The sequence below is a fragment of the Passer montanus genome, unplaced genomic scaffold, assembly GCF_014805655.1.
Source record: "Passer montanus isolate IOZ18808 unplaced genomic scaffold, ASM1480565v1 scaffold81, whole genome shotgun sequence".
NCBI lineage: Eukaryota > Metazoa > Chordata > Aves > Passeriformes > Passeridae > Passer > Passer montanus.
In genome coordinates, this window is record NW_024373368.1 from 189,110 (window position 1) to 210,302 (window position 21,193).

General features: G+C 57.0%; 1 protein-coding gene across 3 annotated transcripts in view; it reads right to left on the reverse strand.

Annotated features, from left to right (window-relative positions):
- The window catches only part of HIP1 (huntingtin interacting protein 1), a 43,522-nt gene that overhangs the window by 1,972 nt on the left and 20,357 nt on the right, over nucleotides 1–21,193 (reverse strand). The window contains exons 1-30 of one of the 3 annotated variants that reach the window (XM_039732860.1): nucleotides 20,222–20,329; nucleotides 12,973–13,036; nucleotides 12,302–12,444; nucleotides 11,714–11,770; nucleotides 11,163–11,243; nucleotides 10,439–10,515; nucleotides 10,220–10,281; nucleotides 8,859–8,999; nucleotides 8,428–8,485; nucleotides 7,581–7,656; nucleotides 7,042–7,173; nucleotides 6,345–6,442; nucleotides 6,113–6,185; nucleotides 5,619–5,802; nucleotides 5,435–5,523; nucleotides 5,222–5,338; nucleotides 5,032–5,133; nucleotides 4,159–4,353; nucleotides 3,894–4,041; nucleotides 3,716–3,802; nucleotides 3,502–3,609; nucleotides 2,944–3,080; nucleotides 2,727–2,837; nucleotides 2,550–2,608; nucleotides 2,347–2,440; nucleotides 1,908–2,008; nucleotides 1,690–1,795; nucleotides 1,437–1,560; nucleotides 894–955; nucleotides 265–376 (exon numbers count right to left, since the gene is read on the reverse strand). In XM_039732860.1, coding sequence (XP_039588794.1) covers nucleotides 265–376; nucleotides 894–955; nucleotides 1,437–1,560; nucleotides 1,690–1,795; nucleotides 1,908–2,008; nucleotides 2,347–2,440; nucleotides 2,550–2,608; nucleotides 2,727–2,837; nucleotides 2,944–3,080; nucleotides 3,502–3,609; nucleotides 3,716–3,802; nucleotides 3,894–4,041; nucleotides 4,159–4,353; nucleotides 5,032–5,133; nucleotides 5,222–5,338; nucleotides 5,435–5,523; nucleotides 5,619–5,802; nucleotides 6,113–6,185; nucleotides 6,345–6,442; nucleotides 7,042–7,173; nucleotides 7,581–7,656; nucleotides 8,428–8,485; nucleotides 8,859–8,999; nucleotides 10,220–10,281; nucleotides 10,439–10,515; nucleotides 11,163–11,243; nucleotides 11,714–11,770; nucleotides 12,302–12,444; nucleotides 12,973–13,036; nucleotides 20,222–20,239 — 3,016 coding nt within the window. In that variant the 5' untranslated portion in view covers nucleotides 20,240–20,329. Of the gene's footprint in view, nucleotides 1–264; nucleotides 377–893; nucleotides 956–1,436; nucleotides 1,561–1,689; nucleotides 1,796–1,907; nucleotides 2,009–2,346; nucleotides 2,441–2,549; nucleotides 2,609–2,726; nucleotides 2,838–2,943; nucleotides 3,081–3,501; nucleotides 3,610–3,715; nucleotides 3,803–3,893; nucleotides 4,042–4,158; nucleotides 4,354–5,031; nucleotides 5,134–5,221; nucleotides 5,339–5,434; nucleotides 5,524–5,618; nucleotides 5,803–6,112; nucleotides 6,186–6,344; nucleotides 6,443–7,041; nucleotides 7,174–7,580; nucleotides 7,657–8,427; nucleotides 8,486–8,858; nucleotides 9,000–10,219; nucleotides 10,282–10,438; nucleotides 10,516–11,162; nucleotides 11,244–11,713; nucleotides 11,771–12,301; nucleotides 12,445–12,972; nucleotides 13,037–20,221; nucleotides 20,330–21,193 lie in introns of those variants that run through there. The other 2 variants (XM_039732859.1, XM_039732861.1) reach the window with 2 other exon arrangements.

Below are 21,193 nucleotides of genomic sequence, written 5' to 3' on the forward strand. Positions count from 1 at the left end.
TCCCTCTGCCCCATTCCTCTGAGACCACAAGGCTGCTCTAGCAGCACCTGAGCCCCCTGCCTGGGGATGATGTAGATCCCACATGTTGGGGTTTTTCCTGTGGAGAGACCCCATAGGATTTGCTCATGTGTGCCAACTATCCCCAGGCTTGTGCCAGCTGCAGCAAACTTTCTCACTGCCACTGACGGCAGGCAGGGCTTCTCCACCCTACCCCACCTTTTCCGTGAGCAGCTGCCCAGCTGGAGCAGGGCTGGCACCACTCACCGTCCTCCTCCCAGCCCTCTGCCACGCCAGCCAGCTCGTAGTGCTTCTTGCGCAGCTCCCCCAGCTTCTGCCGCTCCTTCTGCAGCTGGTTCTCCAGTTCCAGCACCCGCACCTGGGGACATGGCCCAGGACATGTCACCCCAGCACAGAGCTGGGCCAAGCACTCCCCTTTCACACCCGTTATGCCCCCAACATCAAGCCCAAAGACCACAGAGGCACATCCCACAAATGCTCCAATGACAAGTGGACCTGGGGAGGGGATGGAGCTCAGATGGGCACTGCTTGTGCAGACAAGTGAAGGCACAATGATCTGCGTGGGCATCCCAGGCAGGGGAATTCCCCAGAGCTGCCCCATACCAGACAGAGATGGGTGCTGTGAGTAGCACACAGGGGGCAGGGGTGGCCACGGGCTGCTATGTCGTGATGGGAAAAGCATTGGGGAGGGATTGAGGACCAAGTGCATGTGACTCCTGGGCAAACCCATCTGTTGCCTTCACACCTTGGGCTTTGCCTTTGCTTGTGCTACCTGGGGGCAGCTGGACATGGTGACCCCAAATTTGATGGCCCACACCAGGCATCCCAAGAGAGACTTGCCCAGGTCTGTTTATGAAAACGTGGGAATCTCCTACCTGTGAGTCCATCTCCTGACGCTTGATCTGGGTGAGTGTCATGCTGGAGAAGTCCATGCTATCTGTGGAGAAAGACACCACCACGCCCCTCAAGCTCTGCTCCCCCAGTCAGACCCCCCAGCAGCTCCCATGCTGCTAGCAGGGTCTGGCACCATGGGATATGCAGGGAGGGCGTGAGGGGCAGCCATGGGCAGAGACCACAGGGGCAGAGTCAACCAAGAGTGGTGAGTGTCAAGAGGAGAGGTTTTGGGGCAGGTTTGTGCTCCAAGCATTAGGACCAGAGAAAATGGCCTCAAGTTGTACCAGAGGAGGTTTAGGTTGGATAAAAAGGAAAATTTCTTCATGAAAAGGGTCGTTCAGCACTGGCAGAGGCTGCCCAGGGTAGGGTGGAGTCACAATTCCTGAAGGGATTTAAAAACCATGTAGATGTGGCACTTGGGGACATGGTTAGTGGTGGGGGAACAGTTAAACTCAATTGTCTTAGAGAGCTCCCTCAACCTTAATGATTACATGATTCTAAGATCCCTGCAGCCTAACACTTACCTTTCTCCTCCACCTGAGACTTCCCAGCCTTGGTGGAGGCCACCACGCTGGCCGTGGCCTGGTTGACGCCCCGGGAGGCTTGCTGGAGCTTGCAGAGGTTGGCGCTGTCTTTGTCTGCCTTCACCTGACAGGACAGTGAGGAGGGGGTCACACCCCGCCAGGTGAGCAGAAGACCAGCCCCAGGATTTGGGGTGACAACATGGTGCCCCAGCATCTCCCTGAACCATGGGAAGGGTAGCAGCCTTGCTCCTACCTTGGAGGCTGCCACCAGCTGAGCAGTGCTGGCTGCGATCTCCCGGGAACAAACCATCAGCTCCTCGAACGTCCCCTTGCCTTGCACTACCAGGTCAGCAGCATCACTGCAGGACAGCAGAGAGGAGCTGGAGCATCATCCTGCCACCTGTGTCCCCTCCCTGTGACGATGGCAGGACTCTGCCATCCTCTCCCTGCTCTGGTGACAGCGGCACTTACACCATGACAGTGGCACCCCAGCCCACTGCCTTGGAGGCAGAGATGAGACCCTCGGTCCAGCGTGAATTCTTGGCATAGAACTCCTTGGGGGATGCTGCACCCTGCCGTTGGTAAAGGCACAATTAGTTACTGAGCACCCCCAAGGCCCTGCTCTGGGGGGGGAAAGGAGGAGGTCAGGGTGTCATTCAGGTTGTGTGCGGGAGGTGGGGACACACTGAATTTGGGGGTTGTGGGGTCCCCTGTGTGAGAAAGGAGATCAGCGATCACCACGGCACCCCAGGAACCACAACCAGGGTGAACCCCTGGGGTCAGCAAGGAGCTGCTGGCAGCTGGTGGGGAAGTCCCAGTGGGACAACAGTTGGAGCAGCATGTCCCAACAAGTGCGCAATGACTCCCAGCTGGACAAGCACCCACCTGCCCCACCCCTGTCCCAGCTCACCCGTCCACTCTCCACAATCTCTCTCTGGAGATCCTTGGAGGCCAGGACCAGGACACGGATGGCCTGCATGAGGCCTGTGCAGGAGCCCAGAATCCTGTGAGACAAACACCACGGAGTGCCCTCTGTGGAGCAGCTGCCCTGCCTGCAGCATCTGTCCCCATCCTGCCTGTCTGGCTCTGTCCAGTGCTCTGATCATCACTCACCTCTCATTAACTTCCAGCTTGACCCCAGTGTCACCAGCCCGTGCCTTGCTCAGCATCTCCTGGTTGAGGGGAGAGAAGCTGTATTGAGGCCACTGTGTCTTTCTGGCCTATACAGTGGTCCCAGCAGGCCCCCAGGATCGTGCCTGTGGGCACCTCTCTGCTCGTGGTGACCCTCACCTCAATACGGGCAGATGCTGTTTCAATGGCTGCGGCCGTCGCTGCCATCTCCTTGTCCACTAGGTCACCCAGCTCCTCCTGCTTGACGTCCAGACCTCTGGGACGCAGCTCCTGGGGAGAGGATGGAATGAAAGGGATCATCCAGGAGCACTACAGTCCCTCTGGTGGTGCCTGCTATGGCCTGATCCCACCCCACTAGCCCTCCTGGGCCACCCACCTCCCCGATAGCGCTGATCTGGCCCAGGCAGGCTGTCACCAGGCTGCAGTCAGCACTTGCGACCATCCCTGGGTCTTGCAGGGCGCTGAGGTAGCTCACAGTCTCACTGCCACACTGCTTGCACAGCTCCAGCAGACCTGCGAGGGCAGCATGGGGGGCTGAAGGGGCCACATGTGGGGAGGAGATATCTGGTTCCTACCCTCCACAGCATCCTGCCTGTGCTGGCCTCTGCCTGACCTGCTTTCTGCCCACTTCAGCACCCTACTTGCCCCAGCATCCTGCCCACCTTATCCCAGCATCCTGCCATTACCCCTGCACACCCTGGCCTCTGCTCACCCAGTATCCTCTTTGCCCTGGTGCCTTCCCACCCTGACATCTGCTCACCCCAGCCCCTGCTCACCCTGATCTCCTGCCCATCTTGGTTCCTGCCCACTGAGTCCCCTGCCCACCCCAGCCCTTGCCCACCCTGACCCCTACCCACCCCAACCCATGTTCACCCTGATCCCCTGCCCATTCTGACCCCTGCTCACCCAACCCCTGGCCCGGGGCAGCACTCACGGTCAGCAGGCTCCACAGGGGCCACATGGGAGGTCGCACTGCCCTGCAGGAGGGTGTTGCTGACCAGGTGTGCGAAGAGTGCCAGGTGGGGCAGCAGGGAGCCCACGGCTGCAGCAGGACAGCGGGCACAGGCCTCAGCCCCCACTGCGCAGCCCACCCACCCCGTGTGGCAGGGCTGCACCTGTGCCCAGTGCTCAGGGCTGCCACCTCTCACCTGTGCCATCCGAAAGGTACTTGCTGTGTGCATCCCGCAGCTGCTCTGCACACTCAGAGGCTGCCAGCGCCTGGGACAGGAGGCAATCTGCAGGCAGACAGCAGGCAGGGCTCAGCTGGGACCACAGGAAGTAGGCAGGCTGTGATAACACCAGATTTGGGAGCAGCAGGGGGATCACCTGCTGAGCCAGTGCAGCTGATATGAGCAGGATCCTCCATGCGAGCCAGGGCGTCCTGCACCATGCGCTCGGCCTCGTGCGTGGTGGCCTGCAGCAGGGACAGCTGCTCCTCGACCAGGCGCTGCTGCAGTGCCCGCTCTGTGCTCTCCTGCTGGGCCAGAGCCCGGCTCAGAGCCCTTGCTGGGCCACCGGGCACTCCCTGCACCTGGCCTGCCCAAACCCCGCTGGTCTGGCCAGAATGGGGATGGCAGGACCCTCGTGGTACCTTGTCTCTCAACTTGGTCTGCAGCATCTCCAGCTCTGTCTTGCTGCTCTCCTGCTCGCAGCTGAGTGTGTCCCGCAGCTGCTGCAGCTCAGCCTGCAGAGCTGCCATCTCGTCCCTGTGCTGCTCTGCTGCTTGGCTCAGCCTGTCCCTCTCCTTTTCCAGGCTGGCAATCCGAGTGTTCTGCTCCGCTCCTGCCTGGTGGGGCATGAAATGGCACTTGGGGCTGTGCCAAGTGTGAACCCTCCACTTTGGGGACCCATTCTTCATCCAGGCTTAGGCCATCCCATCTGTCCCTGCTGGGTGCACCATGGCCTGCACAAGCACAGCTCCCCACACCGAGCAGCACTGATGATCTCATCTGGTAACAACCGAGGCTTCTGAGGAGCTTTTTCACTTTTATCAGTGAAAATGCATTTTTATCACAACTGTCACCATCCTGATGGAGGAGTGAATGCAGGGTGCTGCCTCTGCCCCATCCCCATCCTGCTGCTGAGTCTGCCCACATCATAGATGGGTGACTGCAATTTCCTGCCACTTTCTGCCTCCTACGAGCCCAGGCACCCCTGCTGTCTCCTACAGCTCTGTGTGCATGGGTTACCCTCTGCAGTGTGATGCCACACTGCTACCTGGGCTTACAGCAGGCAGAGCTGCTGACTGACCCTGTTCTTCCAGGCATTTTTATTCCATGAACCCTGCTGCTGGAGCCCATTATTCCACATACTACCACACTCAGGAGGATAAAGCCCCTATGTGACACCAAGCCCACTCAGATGTGGCAAAGATGACGACAGGGAGCTAGTTTTGAGGCCAGTGGTGGGTATCACCCCTCAAATGGTTAAGGCGTGGCTATCCAGCCCGGAGGGGTGCTCTCACCTGTGTGCTGGACTCCAGTGTGCCTTGGAGGACTTGCAATTCTTGTCTGCTGGCTGCCAGCTCTCGCTTCAGTGTGTCCAGCACCTCTGCCTGCTCCTGAGACTGCAGCAAGGGAAGAGGTTGGCAGCACTGGTGCCCCATCGGAAGCCCCTGCTCACCTCTGGTGTGTGCCCCCACCACCCCTACTCACCTTCCTCTGTGCCTGCTCGCTCACGCGCTGGAAGGAGTCCTCCAGCTCCTTCTTCTCCCGCTCCACATCCCCCTGGGCCTGCCTGGCCACTGTAATCTGCTTGGTCACCTCTGCGTTCTGGCAACATCAGAGAATGAGCTGAGCAGCCCCTGGTATCAGAGGGCATGGCTGGGAGAGGGGATGCTAAAGGCAGGGGGCGGTTGGGGAGCCCACCTTGCGCAGCAGGTCAGCATGGTTCTGCACCAGCTCGCTGTACTTCTCCTTCAGTTTGCTGTACCGCTGCTCGTTGGCCTGTGCCCGTCCTGCCGTGCACGCAGGGACACAGAGCTGAGAACCTGAGACCCCCCCACCTGGGGCTCACCCCCACCCCATGCCAGCGCTGCTACTCCCTCCTCACTCTCAATTTCCGTCAGACTCCGCTGAGCCTTCTCCGTGTCCTCCCGCTGCTTCTTCAGCTCCTCCAGCTCTGCACGCAGGAACTCGCTCTCGTCCTGTGCCTGCTGCTTCAGGTGCTGCTGCTCGGCCAGCTCAGCCTCCAACTCGCTGGCACGGCCACGCAGCTGCACTGCACCCCGTGCGCTCTGCAGGGACCGGCAGGGGCTGACGGTGCTGTTCAGTGCTTGCCAGGACTATTCAATGCCCACTGGTACCATCCAATGCCTACCAGTACTGTCCAGCAGCCCCACCATGGGTATCACCCTGCCGACCCCCAAGTGCATCTGGCATTTGGAAAGCACAAGGATGCTGGGCAGTGGGCCTGAGCCCATCCCCTGACAGGGATGCAGCCCCCTGGCATACCTGGGGACCCCCTGTATGGGGGAAGCCACTGGGAAGAGGGCAGTACAGAGATGGGGTCACTATCTTATCCACCCAGGGGACAAGATCACCCACCTCAGCCTTGAAGTTCTCCAGCTCCTCCTTCAGGGCTGTGATCTCCCCATAAAGCTGCTCAATTAGCCGGTCCCTGGGAAGGAGAGACATGGGATACACTCTCAGTGCCACGGTGACACTGGGAGCGTGGGAGGCGAGGTGTCCCCTGTGTCACCATGGCTGTGATGCCGTTCCAGGCAGGGAGTTCCTGGTACCACCTTGGCCATTCCGCAGCATTGCCAGGATTGCTTACTTGTCATCCTTGTTCATCCCGTTCTGGCTGTTAAAGTTGAAGGGGTCGCAGCTGAAGGAGCTGCCAAAGATGTCATCAAACTTGTTGTCAAACAGGCTCTGTGGGAAAAGCAGGACAGACCTAGAGTGACCCCACTACCACTTGGGAGCCCTTGTCCCTCTTACGTCCCCAGTGTCACTGCCAAGCCAGCCTATGAGCTGCCTGGACAGCAGGGCTGGTTCCCCCTGCTTCCAGGACACTGAACGTGATGAACTCAATGAACATGGAGCATCTGTGGTCCATCCCCCCCTAACTCCTGGAGGGAGGAAATCCCCAAAGCCATGTCACTGCATGCTCCTTCCCCTCCCCACTCAATGCCTGAGGACAACCCTTGGTGGAGAGGAGGGTGAAGACCTAAAGGTCTCCATGGCAATGCTTGAAGACAAATCTCTCCTTGCCCATCACTGGAGGGCACCACATCACTGAGCAGCACTGGGAGAATTCAGGCTAGTTCAGCCCCAGCAGCACCCAAACAGGACACCCAGCATCCAAATGGGATAAGCAGCATCCAGACGGGACAGCTGCCCAGCGCCGACCCTTCTCTCTCCAGTGACACTCCCCAGCTCCCAAGGCCATCCCCACTGTCTCAGCCCTCACGGCAGCATGGATTTAGAGAAATAACCGCGGCTCAGAGCCAGAGAGCCCCCACCATCCTCACCTGTGAGGCTGCATCCATCTCCACCAGGTCTGTGATGGGCTCACTGTCAGGCGAGGACGCCTCGGCGGGGATCACCACCACAGGGCTGATGTGCTCTGACAGCGCAGAGGCACGCAGGAAATTGGGAGGGTTCTGGGGAGGGAGGGGAGCAGGGCTAAGGTAGAAAGACTGGCACTACTGCTGGACTGAAGGCACAGTTGGTTGAAATCCTGCCCTGGAGCCAAGTTGGCCATGCCTTGACCCATGAGAATGGAGCCTGGACCCACAGGGATGGAATCACGACCCACAGGGTTGGATCTCAGCAAGGGCTATGGATCAGTGAGAAGAGGGGATCCCAGCTTCCAGTCAGAGGGCAGCTACATCCAGTTGGATGCCACCCAGTGAGGAATAAAAGAATCCCCAAGGCACAGGAGCCCCACACTGCCACCAGACGTAAGAAGCTGGGAAATGCAGCAATAGGCTTTTTTGGCCTTTTGCCAGCGCCCCCACTGCTGTCCCTGGGCACAGGGACAGGGAACATGGGAACTGCAGGGTCTCACCTCTGGCAGCTGTGGGATCTGAATCAGCCGCTTGAAGTACTGGAGGTTGCTGGAGCGGTAGAAAAGGTCCTTGAGCCTGCAAGGAGCAGGGAACGGTTAGGGATGGTTCTTGTTCAACCTGGACAACCCTTCGCCTGGCTCCAGGGGGGATCACTTGGCCACCATACTGCTCTGGAGGAGAATGTTTTGTGCTGCCCCCAAATGCAGGGCAGGTCCTGAAAGTCCTCATACTGCTGGGCGGTTTATCTCATAAATCCCAGGCCTGACGGGCAGAGAGAAGGACCTGGAACTTGAGTGACCTAGTCTAGTGGAGGGTGTCCCTGCTCATGGCAGGCATCATACCTGATGACCTTCAAAAGTGCCTTCCAACCTAAACCTCTTCCTCCCTACCCAAAGTTTTCAGGAGCAGGGGGGCTTCCTCTCCGGAGCCAAGACCCTCACCTTCAGTTCTTGCAGGAGCATCCTCCCCAGAAGCAGGAGACCTCCCTCCAGCACTTGACGTTCTGGGGAGGAGGGACAGTGCCCAGCCACACCACTCCTAGATCCCATCTCTCCCAGTCACCTGAGCATCCCAGTCAGAATCTTGGCACTGTTGATCCCTGTCCCAAGGTTAGTCTCTGTGTGGTCAGAGCACAGTCAGCACTGCTATTTGCTCTTTGAGTTTGTGACCTTGAATCAAGCTGTCTCTCAGCACAATGACATCCCCTCCCTGCTCTTGGTGGCCAGATTTTGGTTACTCTAAATAATCATGTAACAGAGACCACAGCATGTTCCTGCTCACTCATTTTTGATCTCAGTGCCTTGGGAGTACTCCCAGAGCACCAATACTCTTGGTCTGGGCACTTACTTTCGGAACTGTTCCAGGAAGCGATCCCGGTGGCCCTGCAGTGTATCTGCTGGCAGACCTGGAAGAAGCAAAAAGTAGAAATGTCAGCGGGTGTCTTCATGGATCAGGGAACAAACCATCAGCACAGCCACATGGAGACAGCTCTTTCACAGAGATGGCCACCCTCCTCTGGGGGTCCGAGTACTCCACACAGTGTCCTGCTGCAGGAAGGGACCACAACCCACACTCCTCAGGGCAGAGAGAAGTGTGAGCTGGTGGCTGGCATAATTCCAGATCCTGAAGGATATGGGTTTTGCCATGGTGACTCCCTTCACCCCTCAAAGAAATGGGGGAAGAGGTGGTGGTAAACAGTCCAGGCTGAGCAGGGTGGTGGACCCAGTGCCTCCCTGTGTGTCCCCCCCGTCAAAGGCAGTGGTGCTGGGGACACTCACAGGAGTGGAGCTTGAAGAGCAGCTTGACAGTGTAGTCATAGAGGTGGCTGCAGTCCAGGATCACCTGGATGAGTGGGGCCAGACGGCACTGCCCTGCTGCTGTCACTGACACTGAGCGTGACATGTCCAGGGAGCTGAACACTGCAGGGAAGGAGTGCAGGATCAGATCTGGCAGCAGTGGCAGCATCCCAGAGTGCCATATTGTGTCTGCCAAATCCACAGATGTCATCCAGAGCAAGACACCCACTGGCCCTTAGGGACACAGACTGCCTCCCTGCAGCTGTTTGTGAGCACAGTGGGAGGCAAAATTCCCACCCCGTCTCCCACACAGGCCTGGGAACACTCCAGCCTGGCACCATAAGCCTCCAACCAGGACAGCCCCAGCTGTGTCCCTGGGCAGAGCTGACATGTGACCCTGTGCTCTGCCTGTCACTGTTGTCCCACTGGACGCTGGAGTGTGCTGGGTGTGCCACACAGAAGATGCTGCGAAAACAGCTTGGAGCAGCTGAAGACCATCTCATCCAACACCTTCCACTAGACGAGGGTGCTCCAAACTCTATCCAACGTGGCCTTTAACATTTCAGGGATGGGGCAGTCACAGCTTCCCTGGACAACCTGTGCCAGGGTCTCACCACCCTCACAGCCAAGAATTTCTTCCCAGTGTTCCACCTAACCCTGCCCTCTGCCAGCAGGAAGCCATTCCCCCTTGTCCTGTCACTCCATCCCTTGTCTGAAGTCCCTTTCTGGTGCTCTTGGAGCCCCTTTAGGCCCTGCAAGGGGCTCTAAGGTCTTCTTGGACCCTTCTGTTCTCCAGCTGAACACCCCCAGCTCTCCCAGCCTGTCTCCAGAGCAGAAGGGCTCCAGTCCTCAGAGCATCTCTGTGGCCTCCTCTGGACTTGCTCCAGTAGCCCCATGTCCTTCCTGTGCTGGGACACCAGAGCTGGAGGCAGCTCTGCAGGAGGGGTACTACTTGAGTGGGGCAGAGGGGCAGCAGGGCAGAATGGCCCCCCCACCTGCTGCCCAGACTGGGGGATCAGGCCAGAGCATGGGAAGCTTTGGAGCACACATGGCTAGGGCATGTTGAACTCCTCATCCTCCAGCATCCCCAAGTCCTTCCCGGCAGGGCTGCTCTCCATCCTTCCATCCTTCAGCCTGGATTGATACCCTGACCCAGGTGCAGCACCTTCCACTTTGCCTTGCTGAACCACAATTCAGGTCAAGTGCCCATAGAAGAGATGAGCTGTGGTGGCCTCAGCCAACATCCTGTCAGAGCCTCATCCAGCTCAGATCAGCCCCATGAAGGGGCTGGACTCCAGCAGATCTCTCACTCCACTGTGTCTCAGAGTAATGCAGGACTTTACCTGTCTGGAAGAGGTTCAGCTCACACTCCAGGTAGTCAAACATCTCCACCGTCAGCTGAAAACTAGGAAACAGGGTTGAGGATGGTTGGGGACTGTCCCCAAGGACACCCATGAGGAAGGGTCCTGTCCCTGCTTGGTCATGCAGCCGGTGGGGTTGGGCAGATTGTGCCACCCACCTGCACCCACTCCCTCCCAGACCTTCCCCTGCCCTGCACTCACAAGTTGTTGACGTCATTCTCCCCAGCCTCATCAAGCTGCCGGTCAGACATCTGCAGATTTCCAGGGAATCGAGGATTCTGTGGAGAAAACAGGAGTCGGGAAAGGGTTCCAAAAGATCTCCTGGTCTAGCCACAGCTCTGGGAGCACCAGGGCTGTGATCCTGCAGCCTCAAAGTCAGCTCCTGGATGAGCCAGGGGAGTGATGTGGGGTAAAAGGGAGGCAGCACAGGGCCCCTGAACCCTGGGTACCATAGCATCTGTTCTCTTCCCAGCAAGAAAAGCTGATTCTCCCTGGGCTGACAAACCTGCCGAGCAGGGAGGAGATAGAGCTGCCAGTAGAGAGCTGGACAGAATGAAGTGATATCTGCCCCAGGGGTACCTGCCCTGGCCTTTTGGGGAAGGTCACATCACACTTCCAAAACAGGGTGATAGGCACAGAAAACACCTCTTTCCAGAAGTTTTCCCATCTAGGATAGCTAGGGGAGAATGGTGTGTGTATGTCTCCTACTACTTGTAATCCACCAACTCCCAGCCCAGCCCAAGGAGCCCTGGGCCACAAGGAATCCTGTCACCCCCGAAGCATTGGTCCTTGGGCCATTTCTGATGGCCACTGGCAGCTTTGGGAATATTTAATGGAGGCAGCAGGATAGCCATGCTGGTACCTTGCTGCCACCTCAGTGCCCACCCCTTGCTACAACCCTGCGGACAGGGACGGGGAGGCTTACCTTGGTGTGAAATTCCATCTTGGTTCTCAGCAGTTTGAGGTAGATGCTGCAGAGCTGACCGTAGCCCTCACTCAGATGACCCTGTGGGGACCCCAAAAAGCTGCTGAGATCCAGGGCAGGCTGTGGAAAAGCCTTTTTCTGCTGCAGAATGATTGACCCCTTCCTTATCTCCCCAAAACCACAGCCAAACCCTCCTCACTGGCACCTGGATGCAGACTGGCTGTACTGAAGGGATTTGGTGAGACCTTCTCATCACCTTCTCTGTATGTTTCAGTGCTTCATTTGACTGTCAGAGCCGAGTTTTTACTGGGTTTTGCCATAAAATAGGAAGGAGGCATTTGATTTTGGTGGAAGGGAACACAGAATGCAACTGAAACCCAGCCCAGGTAGGTGATAACAGCCACAGGTCAGCCATGGCTGTGCTCTGCTTCAGCAACCTTTAGGGGGTTCAGAGGGAAGCCCCCAAGCCCACACCCCCCCCCACCCACCCCGAGCCCGGCCATGGCACCCCCAGGGTCTCCCCATCATGGCTGGCAGGATTGGTCACTTACCCACATCCTGCTCATGTCACTCAGCTCGTTCTTGTATCGCACAGAGTCTTTCAGGACCTGGTGGAATGATGGTGGCAATCAGTAGGCAGAGCACCAGGACACGGTGTTCCATACTTGAAACCAGGAAATGGGTGACAAATCAGAGGTTTTGATGCATTCCCAACCCTTTCTTGCCAGCACCAGCCCTGGGTGCCTCCACCTCCCCAAGGAGGATCCTTGCTGATGGCTCCTGCATGCCATTGCAGGCGCCAAGCAGTTTCCTCTGGCACTGGCGTTTGAGGCACATGGGGTTTTGGGCAGGGCAGCACCAGGAGGGCTCTGGTGCCCAGGGCTGACCTGCAGAAGGGCACTGACCCTTTGAGAGAGCTCCAGCACTGCTGTCCACATAGGATTGACCCTCAGGAGGGCACCAACCCCTCCAGGAGGGCTCCAGCTCCAGGCCCGGCTCAGGATTGACCCCTGGGAGGACTCCAGTCCCTACCCCAGGACTGACCCCCAGAAGGACACTGACCCTCCAGCATCTCCCATTACGCAGTGCAGCCCTGCAGGGGAAAGGATTTGGCCCCAAGCTGAGCTTTGGGCACTCACATTGGAATGTCCATCCCGGAGGAGCTTGTGGAAGACATGGCAGAACTTCCAGCAGAGCACGGCATTGCCGGACAGCGGCAGCCGGTTCACCACTGACCAGAAGGTCTGTGCTCCCTTCTCATGGTGCGTGCCCAGGATGCACGGTGCCGGTGGTCAAGGAAGTGTTCCTCTGCCCTTTGGTGATGGAGAATGGCCACCCAAAGACAGCTGCACCCAGAGTGGTCAGGCCACCACAGGAAGCTAATGATGCCCAGCGCTGGCATATGCTAACACCAAAGTGGCACAAGCCACCCTCTCAGTGCCCCCCAGCCGTGCTCTGGGAGCACCATGCAAGGCTGGGGCTGTGCCTCTGCTGAGCCTTCCCAGGTGCCTGGCTGGGATGCTGGGGATCCACTTTTGGTGGCACCTACTGTGGGCACCTTCCCCTCCTGCCTTCTCCTGGGATGGCAGTGCTGGGTGCACCAGCCTGGGCAACTACCAACATACAAAGGCTGTGACAGCAGTAGCAGGGACCCCGTGCCATGCTGGAAAAATATCCAATGTTGTTAACAGCCCCCAGTCTCCCCAGCACCCTGGGCACCTCTCCTCACACACCCTCTTGGATGCTGTCCCTTTTCCAGGCAGCCCCAGCCCCGCTCCCACAGTCCCATGGCCAGCTTTGAGAAGGATATTCCTGGCATGTTTCTCCTTGACAGCCACTTCCTGTGCATTAATGGCCTTATTGATGCTGACGGTCTGCAAGAGAGAAATGACAGGGGGGTGAGATGGGAAAAGCTGAGGCTCCCTCACAGTCCCCCCCTTGCTCACTGAGACCCTCCAGCGCTGCAGTGGCTGGGTTCCATTCAGGTCCCCAATCCCCGCTTGTGCCAGATGGATGCTGACCTTTCCCAGATGCCTTTCGGGGATGCAGTTGGCATCCACCAGGTTCAGCTGCTGCCAGGACTCATTTACTCAGGATAATAATGAAGCAATTAAAGTAGTGCCCACAAAGAACCCTCTGCTGCCCTCAGAGTGGTGGGACAGGCAGAGGGAAGGCAAATTCCTTCCCTCCCTTTGGATCGTGGGCAGCAGCTGGCGGCTCCTACCCCACTTTTGGGGTGCTGAATAGGGAGGACAATTTGGGGGGCACAAAAAATTGGGCAGTGGGATGGCAAGACCACTGCGAGGGCTGCCTGGCAAGGTCCTGGCTGCTCCATGGATTAGAGGGACAGGAGTGAAACCCACAAGCAGGACCTGCCATGCAGGTGTTGAGGACCTTGGGGAGTCCACACTGAGGAGCCTTGGCACAGCCAGCCACCATTTATCCTATGGAATACAGTGGCAGCCACTGGAAGAATTTTCCAGGCAGGATTTTTAACTCTACCTCATTTCTGATCCTTCATGGAGACACAAAGATGCCAGCTCAGGGTCATCCTCTCCCCAAGTTCCCATATCACCAAGGGCTTCCTTGGCACGTGTTCCAATGAACATCCCACTGCCAAGGGAAGGAACCATCTGGCTCAGCACTGCCAGAAGTAGCTCATTACTGATATAAAACAATTAAAGCCACAAGATTAATTTCAATGCCTTTCTCACTACAATCCTTGCTGCAACCCTGCTTCCTGGCCCACTCTGAGGTGGCCTCACGTGGCTTCATCTCTATGGACCCCAGTGAGTCTGTGCTGAGCGGGGCTGGAGGGGCCCACAGGAGCCCCAAATGTGGTGGAGTACAGCCCAAATCCCCCACTAAGTCCCTCTGCCACCAAAACATGTGCCAGCTGGAGCAAGAATGATGACAGCCTGAGACAGACGAGACCCCACCCACAACTTCATCCCAGCCCTGCACCCCCTGCCCAGAGCCAAGCACCCCCTTAGTTAACTGTGTCCAGATGTTCCAGTTCTGCTGCTGGGATGCCACTGCTCTATGGTGTTTGCAGCCCCATCTCTATTGGCTCTGGGTGATGACCATGGAGGTGACCAGTAAGGACCATGGAGGTAACACGGGAGGTCATCAGCAAGATGCAGGAGGCTCATGTTGATGTGTCAGGGGACCCGAATTCCCAGTTGCAAGACACCCATCTGAGGCACCTAGAGCAGAACCTGGATCCCAGTTTGTTTTTTTAAGGAGAGCTGAAAGGAATACCAGCAGTGGACAGACCCATCCATCCCTTCCTGAGGGGCTGGATGGAGGCAACAGGTTCCCAGCACATGAGGACAAGAGTGGAGTCACCTCTGCAGCCCTGCCTGTCTCAGAAGCCACAGCTGCTTGTCAGGAAAATCATAAAATGAAATTCAGCATTAAAAAAATGCTTGGGAAGGTGCCTCTGCCAGTCTGGAGAGGGAAGCCCACGTCCTAGAGGCCTGGAGCAGGATGCCTGCATCCCAACATCCATCTGTGACACACGTCATGGATCCAGCTCCAGGGGCAGCTTGTCCTCATTCAAAATCCCAGTCTTCAGCCCCAAAGCCCCCAAGACTGTCAGGACAGTTGTGATGAACCAGCCGGCACAGTGAGGAGTGCCAGGATCAGCGTTTAAATGGACATTCCACCTCAGAATGGAGTCCTGGACCACAAGGAACAAGCCAAATGCAAGGCCAGAGCTGGGGAGCAGAAGCTCATAGCCAGAGGTGGGATGTAGGACCCACTTTCCCGAAGCTGCTCCTGCTGTCCTTGAACGACCAGAACAGGGGTGGTCTCCGGAGGGAAGCTGTGCTGCATCCCTGGGAAAGCTCACAATGGAGCCCCCAGTTACTGCTCTTTTGTGCCAGCTTTTCCCAGCAAAGCATGGACACTTTTTTCCAACCAAGGAAGCCTCGGTGACCTCCAAAAGTGAGGAGACACAGTGGGAGGGTGATGGAGGCTGGCAGCCCCTAGTTCCTGGACAGCAAGCCCAGCCACCTTCCCTACAGAGGGTCTTTTACCCTGACTCAGAGATGCTGCTCCCCACCACCATCCCACACCTGCAGCTGATGGAATTTTAATTTAATTATGAGCTTCCAATCTATGAGGGTGACTTTTGACACTCCAGGACACATTTGGGTAGCACTGCCGGCCCCGCTCCAGTTTCGTGAACAGGGCAGGGGACATTGAGGACATGAGGCAGCTCCACACCCCAGCCTGCTGCTGGGACAGGAAACCCTGGCGTTTCCTCTTGTGCAATGGGCCAGGCAGGAAGTGGGACAGGAGTCCAGAGGGGTCTGTTGCAGAAGGAGAGGTGTGAGCATGACACTGCCATCTGGTCAGCCCTGAAGAGCCACAGGACCAGGATTGGGCTCAGTGGGGCAGGATCTGGGGCAAGGCTGTGCACGGGGCTCTGCCAGGCTGGGGAGTGGCTCCATGGGTGCTGCAAGAGCTGGGAAGGATATTGGGGCAGGGAAGACTGCAAGGGAACGCTGCAAGCACTGTTAGGTTTCCAAGAGCCACTTGAGCAGGGTGACAAAACCCCACCAACGCATGCATGGAAAGGCACAGGCCATTTAGGAAAGGAGCAGTCTGGGACTATCTATCCCTGAGCAATGACATCTTTCCTATAGTCTTTTCCTCCCTCTGCAACATCAAGAGGATTCTCAGAAACCTGTGGAAGGTCTACTGCCTAACAGGCCACCATATGGCTTGACAGACCACCACAGCTTTGTCCCACGAGAATTCCCAACCCCTGATCCAGCCCAGACCTTCTCACATGGAGATCCCACAGCAGGGCAGAGCCATCAACAGCTCTGCACTGGGGTGACCCATGGACCAGGTCTCATGTCACCTCTCCAGGCATGTGTCTGCAGGCTCCAGACAGAGAAGCCCAAAACTGCATGGAGGAAGAGGGTCAGGCTTTCTGAGCCCTGCCACACACTTCTCTCTGCCACACGCACCCTCACTCCCCACCAGTTCTCCCCAGATTACTCTCTGAATGCAAAATTTCCCATTTGAAGGCAAAGAGCCAAGCTTGGCTCAGGAGCAGCACAACGCCTTCCTGCTTCTTTCATTTCCAGAAGGAAACGAGTGTTGATTAAAGAATCCAGAGCTACTGCAAATTATTTGGACAAACTGAGTAAGTCACAGTGCAAATCCTCTTAGCAATGCTCCCTCATTTCTTCTTAACTCCTTTCTATAAATGGAGAGCTGGGATGGAGTGTACCTCTGGAAAACTGCTCACAAGCCCTGCAGTCACAGGAGCTTCAGAGAAGGGAACGAGAAGGAAGACTTGACTACAACAAGCCTGGAAGAAAAATCCATGGCCTTAATTAAAATGCAAATCCCAGTAAAGCAAAGCTTGGCTCCGGCTCTGGAGGGTGTGCAGAACATGGGAGGTAGGCGAGCTCTTCCAAGGGCACATCTTAAGTTGTGCCAAGGGAAATATAGGTTGGATATTAGGAAAAAAAATTGTACAGAAAGAGTGATAAAGTTCTGGAATGGCCTGCCTGGGGAGGTGGTGGAGGCACCATCCCTGGATGTCTTTAAAAAGACCGGATGTGGCATTGTGTGCCATGGTTTAGTTGAGGTGTGGGGCATGGGTTGGACTTGATGATCTTGAAGGACTCTTCCAACCTGATCATTCTGTGAATCTCTTTAAACATCACCCACCTTCAGCAGCTAATGTCAAATCCCAGCCTTGAGGGGCTCAAGGAATGGTTTTGTCCAGCAAAATCCTGGCAAAGAACCAGCCAATGCTCCACTGAGGACTGGTGAGAGCTCCTGGGGACAGTAGGGGTGGCTGCAGTCCCCCCATGCTGGGCACCTATGGCCTGACACCAGCAGCAGGAAACAAGCCTGGCTTTGTGCCTGACAGCATCCGGAGGGAAAGGGAGGCAGGAAGGCAGGAAAGCAATGCTGGCAGGCCTGGCTGGTCACATCCACATGTAAAACCCAGGGATACGTATTGGACAGGAGGATGTTCAACCTGCCTTTCCACTCAGTCCCATAGGCTTCTTGGGAGCAGGGAGTCAGGAGATGTGAAAAATACCTTCCCACCACTTAATCCAGGCTATTTGGCTGCATCTGCTGCTGAATCCATGAGTCTGGAAAGCAAGTGCTCCTCTCCTGGCTGGGTGCATCCTGGAGCTGCTCTGGGGATGAAGCTCCTTGTCCAGGCTGTGAGTATATCCTAGAACATGCTGCCACTCTTCTTACCTCCTGCTCCCTCCAGGTGAGAATAGTTCCCAAAATGACACGTCTCACATTTCCCACTGCTTGGGCCATAAAAACAACCATTCTTCTCAAACCAATGACATATTTCAGTGACAGAGATCTCAAAACCTCACTGCATCCATTGAGTGATGGTCAGTCCCAGTGGTGGTGGCTTCAGACGTCCCTCTCCAGGAGGAGATGCTGATGCCACCAGCCCAGATGCCAGCAGGAGGAGGACAAAGGTGTCCAGAGACAGCCCTGAACCCCAAGTGATACCAGTGTAGGTGTTTGGGGTCACCTTATCCCACAGCCTGCACATGGAACACCCCAAAACAGAGTCACCGGGAAGATGGCAACAAACTCCGTGAGCCATGCTGGAATCCAATGGCAACACCACAATGCTCTCCTTGCACAGACCTTGCTCTGGCATTGCTGCCTCCAGGTCTGCTCTCTCTCCTGAGGCCAGGAGGATGATGACTTCAGATCACCAGCCCCTCTGGCACTCAGCAATGCCCAATAAAGGAGTTATGGAGCTCTTCCAGCACAGGTGGGGTTTCCTGAGAAAAAAACACCTAGGCCAGGAAATGGAGTGGTGGTGTGAGGTTCAGAGGTCTCTGACCACAAGGAGACATGCAAAGCTGGAAGCTGACGCCCAACTTCTAGCATGCCTTTGCCTTGAGAGCTGTAGGGCTGCTATCCCAGTAGCAAAACCAAAATAAAGTTGTAGGATGTCCATTATGTCCATTTGGAGTGTGCCTAGACAGCCCACTCCACCAGCTCCCAGCTCCTCCTGAGGGCAGCAGAGGTCAGGATCCACAGGAGGACGCACCCATGAGCTGAGTGTGCAAAGACTTGACCCACCATTGGCTCTTCCAGAGCCTCCAGTGAAAATTCCAAGTTCCATGCCATCAGGAGGGATGGGGTAGGATGTGACATTGTGATACAATTGCTCCTCCACCTTCAAAGCAAAGGAAAGAAGGAAGACAACCAGCCAACCAATCTGTGGTGGGTCCCAAGGGCTCCAGTGAGACACTCGATGCCAGCAGGGGAGAGCTGAAATGATCACAGGGAGAGTCTGGCTCCCAGAAATGAGAGTTTACCACAGTGATCACATCACTGCCCACCACAAGGAACCAGCACCTGGAGTGCTGGGCAACTGGCTTCCTCCAGCCATAAATAACTTACGCAGTTTAATTACTTGGACACAGAATTTTAAAATCCAGTTTAAGGAACGTGGACTTTTCTTTTACACAGATAAACCTTAGGGGAAAAAATGATGGTAAGAAGAAATTTCGGGGAGTATACCTGGCAAAAAGGAAGGCTACAAAATCCAGACCTCACAGGGACCAATTGGGAAAACTGACACTGCGAAGTTCAGAGCCCAGGCTGCCACTGCCTGGCACTTCCAACCCCAGAGCACAACCAGAACCCATACAGGGGGCTGAATCTGAGGAGAGGCAGAAATCCAGGGGGACCCCCAGGATCCTCATCCCTCCATTAAAACATGCACATCCACTCATTACTCTTCTCACTTAATTACTGCTCAGGGTAGTCAATCCGTGCCCAGCTGGCTCGGCTGCAGCCGGAGCCTTTCCCATGAGCTGCCCCAATAGCCAGGCTTTTAATTTTAAGTAGGGATTTTATGCAAGGATAATCTCTTCCAACAGTGATGATTTCTGTCTGGGGAGGGAGTGTGGCCGTGTCTGACAGGGTCAACAGTCCAGGGAGATCCACCACTACCTTCAAACATTCCTGCAACATTCCCAGTCATGCTGACCAGAGTCTTCTGCTTCCCAGCAGATGCAAATATTTAGGCATTTTTTGGAACAGGAAGAGATAAAGGAGTGAGGATGAAAGATTTGGGGAGCAGATGCAAGGAGCTCATCCAGATATGAATTTCTATGATCAACTACCACCCAGGACCTACCTTTCTTGAGAAGCATCACCCCAGCAGGAACACGACAGCTCTTATTGGCCTAGCAGGATATTCTGAAATTAAGCTCAGATCTAGTGTTGGTGGAAATTGTTCCTTGCAATGCTTGTGGGTGAGCAGCAACTCCTGGGAACAGGATGGGGCATCCCTCTCCCGTTATCCCCCCAGGATGTCTGGATCTTGCAATGATGCCAAGAGCAGCCATGACCACATGGACTCAATGCTGCATCTGAGGGACATGTTGGAGCACCGGGAAAAGCCAAATCCCTCTTCCCAGGTGAGCAGCGCAGGGGTGAACATGCTCCCTGTAGGAACAGTCCCTAAAAACCCACTTCTCACCCCAAACTTGCTTTCATTCCTTCTAACTGGGCGAAGGGCAGTCCCATGGGCCCGAGGAGCTATGACAGCAGCACTGGGCACGGGGACACAGGTGCATGGAGATACGGGTATGTGGGGACACAGGTGCTCGTGGGGACATGGCAACATGGACGCATGGGGGGGTGCTTGTGGGGACACAGGTGCACGGGGATACCAACGCTCGTGGGACACGGATGCACGGGGACACGAGCGCTCGCGGGGACACGGGTGTTCGTGGCACGGCCTGAACCCGGCCGAGCCGGGGGCTGGGGGAAGACGCCTCACACTCGCCCCGGCCGCAGCCGCACGGGAAGCTCCGCATCACCACGGAGACGAGCCCCCCACACCCGCCGGCGGGTCCCGCTGCCACACGAACCATCCCCGCGCCCCGCGATGTTCCTCCGGGAACCGCCGGCATCGAGGGTAACGAACTTCCCCGGGAAGGAGTTTCCCTGGATACGAACCCTGATTCCAGGAATGCGCCCGGGAGGGGCGCGAGGGTCCCCGGGGGTGGCCGTGGCCGCGCACTTACCACCTTGCCCAGCTCCATGGCGGGGGCTGGCGGCTCGGGGCGCCGGGCGCGGGCTCAGCGCGGCGCAGCGGCGGCGCCCATGGCGGCNGCCCCGAAGAGGGCGCGGCGGGGGTGGGCGGGCGCGGGGGGCGGCACGCCCGGGGGGCGTCCCGCAGAACCGCCCGCCCACCTCCGCCGCGCCCTCTTCGGGGTAGCGGCGGGGCGAAGCACAGGATGGTGGCCAGAGGGTTTGCGGGTAGGGAGCTCCGCATCTCTCGGCGCAGCCGCCCCAGCCCTGCTGCCCTTCTACGAGACGCAGGACCCCACTCGAAGCCCTGCCCTACAGCCAGATCTGCTGCCCCATCCCTGGCCTCCTGCCCCATTCCCTGCCTCACCCTTATACCTCCTGCACCCTCCTGCTCCATCCCGTGCCCCACTGCCTGACCCTCTACTCCACTGCCAGGCTTCTCTCTTACTCCCTGTCAGACTCCCTACCCCTTTGTCTGCCCCCTCGTCCATTCCCTGCCCCACCTCCTGCCCCATTTCCGTGCCTGGGGGTGAAGCTACACTGGTGGGTCTGTCTGGGACCTGTGCAGAGATCCCTTGTTCCAGAGCCTATTCGGCTGCCAGCATCTTGCTTCCAACAACAAAAGCATTTAAACCAGCGTGGTAACAAGCCCCTGGCCCGAGTCAGCCCCACGGGCAGGCAGAAATGGCTCGTTGACCACCATGACTACCCCACCAAGGGACAGGAAAGCATCCAGGCAGGAGGATTTTGGTTTTTCCCAGCTCCTGCTTGTGTGCTCAAGGAATATTTTCTGATGGGAAGGCACAAAAGAAACCCAAACCGTTCTTCTATCACTCAGTGAATCTCCTAAAAGCAACCTAAAAGCACTGCCAGGGCCCTTGGCTTGTTGGTGGAGGAGATGCTTCAGGGCCCAAAGAACAAAGTGCTGCTGTGGGGCCAGCCCAGCCAACACACTAATCCCTCGG